Source organism: Solanum lycopersicum, chromosome 1 (assembly GCF_036512215.1).
Source record: "Solanum lycopersicum chromosome 1, SLM_r2.1".
NCBI lineage: Eukaryota > Viridiplantae > Streptophyta > Magnoliopsida > Solanales > Solanaceae > Solanum > Solanum lycopersicum.
This window is the reverse complement of record NC_090800.1, coordinates 27,670,747-27,677,571: the sequence shown is the minus strand read 5'-3', so window position 1 is coordinate 27,677,571 and position 6,825 is coordinate 27,670,747. Positions and strand designations below refer to the sequence as shown.

The window sequence follows — 6,825 nt, the reverse complement described above, 5'->3', positions numbered from 1 at the left end:
TATAGTCTCAATTTTGTATTTTAATAGCTTACTAAATATATAGAAAAATTAAATTCAAAACTCATTTACTTACATCTAATATTAGTTATCCTAATATTTAGAATTCATAAAATTTGAATCTATACTCACCTAAACATGATTAGCAATGTTCTTGCTAATCATATATACAGAGTAAATTTTAGAACAACAAAGATTGAACTCTTAACTAAATAAAGAAGTAATTTTTATAAAGATAATATATATTCAAAAAAGTAAGCTCACATGTCAAAATTGTTTTAATTGCACACGAATAATAGAATTGCGTTTAAAAGAAAACATGTGTTTTCCTTAGAAGAAAAAAAAATTATTTAACTCTCAATTAATGTGAGCCACTAGCAAGTTTTAGCTTAATGTGATAAGAAAGAACTGCATTTTGGATACTTATTACAATGTGCTTTGGATTTGGTTTTGGTTAATCATCAAAAAATATATTTTTGAAAGAGTATTTGAAAAGGCAATTTTCGAGTTTTGAATGGATTATAAAACTATTCCATATATGAAGATATTTTTTTCCTAAAAAGTACCCCTTTCCTGTTAATTTATTTGACACTCTTTCATTTAAAATTTATTTTAAAAGTTATACTTATTTAATTAATGAAAATCATTATATACTTATAAATGTTAAAAGAGTTTTTTTGAGGCGATGGTAAATTCGAAATTGTCTTTCTATCTCTGAAATAGAGATAAGATAAAGTTTATCCTTCCTAGATCCTACTTTGTGAGATTATATAAATATTAATATTATCCAATATTTGAATTGATTAGTAATAAAATATTTATAACTACATATGTAATGACAGGTATAGAATTAAAATTTTAAAAGTTTTTTTTCTTAAATATCATCTAGACCGAATTAGGCCAAATAAATTACTCCCTGTGTTTTGATTTACCTGTCAAATATTTTTTAAATTTGTTTTCTATTTTTGCATTTCATTTGTGACAAATTAAGGAAGAAATATCTTTTTATTATTATAAGGTGTAGTGAGTATAAAGGTAAAATGACACTCATTATATCAGTCATTTTTTTAAATAGACATGTTAAATTAAAATTTACCAAGTAAAATCAAAATGAAGAGAGTAAAGTAGATAAAATAAGTACATACTAACTTAGGAACTTGATCAAATAATTATCCAAATATTAACACATTATAATCCCATACTGTATATATACTAAAATAATGGCATATTGTGTGTATATATAACCCTCTCAAAGTCCCTCATTTTTTCCCATTCTACCAAACTTCTACTCCACTTATCTCTCTCCAAAACCACAACACTAACGTGTTGTGTTAACAATACAAAAATAAAAATGGGGTCATTAATAGGTCATGTTATACCAGGGTTTGGTTTTTTTCTTATTGGTATTTGGCATTTGCTCAACCACATAAAATTACATGCTTTCCACCCAAAATCCTACACTTCCTTACCATGGTTCCCAGCTCCAAAAATCAGGTATTTAAAGCTTTGTTTGATTAATCACAATATTTTAAAGATTTAAATTTGATAGGTTCAGCTCATAAGACTTTTAGCACTTAAGTTGTATATTGTATTTTTTTTATTAGAGATCTTTTTTTGACTATTTATAGAAGTTTGAAGATTTGAATTTAACAAGTTTGACCTTTAGAATTTTTAGGCTCTTAATTCATTGTACATTTGATTTATTAAAGATTTTCTTGATTATTAGAGCAGTTTAAAGATTTCAAGTTAACTAGTTCGAATTTTAAAATTCTCAAGCTTCAAGGTATATATTGTACTTTTGATAAGAGATTTTCTTGATTATTTAAAGTACTTTCAAGACTTAAATTTAATAAGTTCGAACATTAAAATTCTTAGGCTTTAACTCATGATTGTACTTCTGATAAAAGATATTCTTGATTATTTTGAGCATTTTCAAGAACTAAATTTTAATGATTTTAACCTCTAAAATTCCTAATCTTTAAATCATTGTACATTTGATTAGATATTCTCTTGATTATTCAGAACAATTTCAAGATTTAAACTTAACGAGTTTGATCTTTAAAATTCCTTGGCTTTTAAGTCATTGTACTTTTGATAAGAGATTCTCTTAACTATTCGGAACAGTTTCAACATTTAAATTTAACGAGTTCAAGTTTTAAAATATTTAGTCTTTAACTCATTATACTTTTGGAATCAGGTACGTGGAGCTTTATGTGATTCTGTTTGGCACCTTAGTCTCCATATCAATGGAACTCTTTATTGGTCCATCAAAACACCAACCTTTTGACTCTGATGGAACTATACCTTCATATCATCTCCATAACTTTGAACATGCAAATATCTCCCTTACTTTCTTTGTCTATGCATCCTTTTCGATCTTATTCGACAAAATCATCCCTTCTACCTCAGCTCAAAATGGACTTACATTATTTCTTGGAGCTGTTGCTTTTGGTCAAGAACTCCTTCTTTTCCATCTTCATTCTACTGACCATATGGGTGTTGAAGGACAATACCATTGGCTTCTCCAAATTGTCATCTTTTCGTCTTTCATCACTACTCTTTTGGGAATTCCTTTCCCTAAAAGTTTCTTGAATAGTTTTGTGAGGTCTTATAGCATTATGTTTCAAGGAATTTGGATGATGGTCATAGGTGTCATGCTTTGGACTCCAGAGTTCATCTCAAAAGGTTGCTTTCTCAACTTTGAAGAAGGGCATAAAGTGGTTAGATGTCATAAGAAGGAAGCACTTGAAAGAGCAAAGGCATTAGTAAATATCCAATTTAGTTGGTACTTGGTTGGGATTACTGTTTTTACACTCTCCCTTTATTTGGTTCTAGTCAAGGCTTTTAGGGAAAATGTTGAGTACTTGTCTTTAATAAGCAAATTTGAGGAGGAGGATTTCTTTGAAGATGTTGAAGCTCAGAAGAAAAGACTTGTCAACCATATTGGTGAGCAAAAGAGTTTTGTTGAAATGGGAAAAAGAGAGAATAATTAGAAATGGAATGTTTGTCTGATCTTGTGTGGTGAGTGTGTGTTGTTGGGATGTAGAAGAAAAATAAATATATCCTGATTGGCATGTTGTATTTACTCATTTGATCAAAGCCTAGTAAAATAAAAAAACTAAAAGGGTGTGTAGGGGATTGAGATCAATTCAATATTCATGAGGTTAATTTGTTTATATGTTTTGGGGAGGAAAGCATGTGGTGGGAGAAAAGTTTATTGTTGGAAGGATTTTTTTAATTCATAAACATGTTCAATATTTTATTTCTATATAATTTAAAAGGCTTTTGGGATTCATTACGGAGAAGATATTTTTAAAACTCATATGTACGGTTAAATTTTGTGCGGCTTACACTTGAATTTAAGTGTCGGATTGCACGTTCTAAACACATCTAAAGTTCACTACTCTGTACTTGCTCAACAGTTCCTACTTCGAAATTCTTTAATATATAAATGAATAATATAAGTTCAATTTATTCATAAAATGTGGAGATGGAGAATAAATCAAATAACGAGCTGTAATATTACATAAATATTACTATGAACTTAGTGAGGGTAATAATTCAAATAATGAGTCATACTATTGTATAATTATTATTGAGAACATTATGATTATGAATATCATGTTCAATATTGTATTATAATGCATTTCTATATATTTTAAAAGGGTTTTGTTTGGGACTCGTCCTGAAGAGGGTACTTGTAAAATGTTCTAAGACTCACATATGTGACTTAGTTATGTAAGGTCTACGCTTTAATTTATGTGTCCTAATGTATGCCTTAAACACATAAACCTTAATGCGCCGGATTTGTTCAATACTTCCTCTGTCCCTATTTAGTTGTCCAATTTAAAAGTGGCTCAAATATTAAGACACCAATTATTATTATAGGTCAGTTATAATTTTACCCTTAACTTAAAAGATTATGCAACTCCCCAGGTATAATAAATGTATTTTCTTGTTCCAAAAAGCATGTATTAAAACTCAATAGTACTAGAAATTTTCTAGAATTAAATAATGACATTTAGGAAAAAATTTGTTTTCCTTTTTTGATTTGTTAAAATGAACAAGTAAATAGAGACATATATAAAAGGAAATATGGACAAATAAATAGAAAGACAGGGAGTAGTTCCTATATAATGGACAAGTTAATGTGAAGATTGAGGAAAATTCAAATAAAGAGCCACTATATTACATAATTATTATTATGAACATCGTGAGGGTAATAATTCAAATAACGAGTCATATTATTCTATAATTGTTATTGAGAACATTGTGAGGCTATATAGCATTTTAACAACCCTCTGAAAATAGGAAGACAACCAAAATTTGTATTGTCACAACCAAAAATCACATTAGTTGTAATGACACCTATTCTTAATCCTATAAGTGAAACAGAAGCTGATTTCAAAATCATTAACCATTTATTGGAGAAAGGTTAAGTGAGAACAACATCAAAGTTATTAGTTGATGGAGTCTCATAATCAAAATCACGGGGAATAAGAAAATACACTCTAAAATTGAGTGTCTTAAGTACAAGAGTTTATAAATTATAAAAATTAAAGTATCAAAAGTCTCAATAAAATTATCTTGAAATAAAACGAAAAAACGTGATAGCAGCGCATAATAAGACCAACTGAAAGAAGTGACTAAACAAATGAATGTGGAATAGCAAATAGCAAAGGAGAAAAAATTATTATTATTATTATTGTGGTAATTTTAAAGGAAGAATTTATAGATTCTCAAAATGATTTGTAAAAAAGGATGAATGAATTTTTTTTGGATAAATAGCTTGAAAGATCATTGTGCACTCAACTATCGTGTGACTTAAATAAGTTTTATAATTTTTACCAAAATATAAAGTAGGAGTAAAAAAATTTCAAGGCATAACAATGAATTGCTTATAATAAAAGATGAAGCATGTAAAATAATTATAATCCATTTTTTAAGAGAATGCGATTTGTGATAATCATCGTGAATACTCACTCATTCTTAAAAATGAAAGTGTAAAGATGTGATAATAATATATATAAGATCTTTTAATTGATGATTGATAAATATCACTAACTCACATCTATAAGAGATTTGTGAAAAATAAAAACAAAATTTAGCATAACGTACCTTTGATTATGTACTAATTTAGGTATGCTACAACTATTAAAAGTCATATCATGAACTATTTGTCACGATAAAAAAATTGAGCGTGTGGGCACCTCTCTTATACCATCAAGACAAAGCATCTTAAATCAACTCACAACAAGAATAGATGCAGAAGCAAAATCGAGATTAAGAACTAAACATAACATAAGTTTGAGAAACTCATAATATATCACAATATTTTTCAAAATCAATTATCACATGTAGAAGCCATTAAGTATTTCAACAGATCCAAAAGAAATAAAAATTTGAATGTCTTCACATCTAGAATATATTAAGGACATAATAAGAGAGTAAGTGACATATGTCGAGAAGACAAATAGCTACCTCACGAACTCCCAAAGTAAGCCTCAAATAAAGATGTGAGAGGATAATCAACATGATCCAGGATCGTAACTTACAAAAGTGTAGAAAAAAAAGGAAATAAGTAACAAAACAACAACAATTCTCAACAAGCTTTGCAAGTTGATCATAAGTAAAGTCATATCAAACACTAGTCCCTCACATATCTACTTAACCTCCACAACCTAAAACCTACACTGTGAACACCTAATTTTTAACGTATTTATTCTACTCCTACAATATATAGCAAGGTCATTTCTTATTATTTTTTTTGATATTTTATATTTTTATTTATTTATCTTTGTTTGTTTTGTCTTTTTTAATTGACCCAAATGACACAATGTTAATTGAGTTGGACTAATTTAGACCCAATTCTGATAGCCCAATCAATTTTAGATTCAGTCCAATAGCAATTGTTAAGATTGAATCTCAACCATTCATAACATTTTGATCCAAGGATCTTATGTGATCGTACAAAAAAAAAAGGGACAACTCCAAAAATCAAAATTTTGGCCTTATTTTGATTTTATTTTTCTTTTCCCTAGCTTCCACCTACCACCATCACCTCCTGCCACCACGCCATGGCACGAAGATCATTCGAATGTTTACCAGTTTTTTCTTTCACCCTCCTTTACACAAATTCACAGACCATTCATCTTTATCCGTAGTCAAACGTCATAAATCTAAGGAAATCGAACACAAATCATCACTTTTCTTTAGATTTATGAATTTCCAGGCTCCCCAACCCCATACCCTTCATATAAATGCATAAGCTCTTCAAGGGATATCTATTGATATAAATTTTATGTCAATTCCGTCAAAAAAAAAATTCGGCAACCCTCCTTCACACGAACAGTTAAGTCAATATTTTTCTCCTCTCATCCTCTATTCGAGTCCGTCACTATTGCAACCTTTGTTAACCATATAAGTCATTTTCATGTTGGACTCTGTATTATTTTTTTTAGTGTTTTAAGTTTTGTCATGTTTAAATTTTTCTTGAATTTTATTATTTTTTATTTTATTTTTCTTATCCCCTTGCTTCCCCCTATAACTACCACTGTCGGCTGTCCACCACCCCATGCCTGGAAAATATTTTCACAATTCTACTTCTTCCTTTCACTCTCCTCTACACAAGTTCACAAAACCATTCACATTTATCCGTAGCCAAACGTCATAGATCTAAGAAAAACAGAATACAAATCATCACTTTCATTTTTCTTTATCACCCACATCCAGTATCCTTCACATAAATGTGTAGATCTCTTCAAGGGCTATCTTTTGATATATTTTTATGTCAAAATTTTGACAAAAAAATTTCGGTGATGTTTTTCG

General features: G+C 28.9%; 1 protein-coding gene across 1 annotated transcript; it reads left to right on the top strand.

Annotated features, from left to right (window-relative positions):
- The first annotated feature begins 316 nt into the window (after positions 1-316).
- Positions 317-3,292, top strand: LOC101255720 (uncharacterized). Its single transcript, XM_004228292.5, has 2 exons — positions 317-1,491; positions 2,195-3,292. The coding sequence occupies exons 1-2, from the start codon at positions 1,349-1,351 to the stop codon at positions 2,988-2,990; spliced, it is 939 nt and encodes a 312-aa protein (XP_004228340.1). The 5' UTR covers positions 317-1,348; the 3' UTR covers positions 2,991-3,292.
- The last annotated feature ends 3,533 nt before the right edge of the window (positions 3,293-6,825 follow it).

What these genes read in the sequence shown, in the direction of transcription:
- LOC101255720 (XM_004228292.5), top strand. Translation starts at nt 1,349, where the DNA reads ATGGGGTCATTAATAGGTCATGTTATACCAGGGTTTGGTTTTTTTCTT. An exon ending in TTCCCAGCTCCAAAAATCAG is followed by an intron (nt 1,492 to 2,194) that starts GTATTTAAAGCT and finishes TTTTGGAATCAG; the next exon opens with GTACGTGGAGCTTTATGTGA.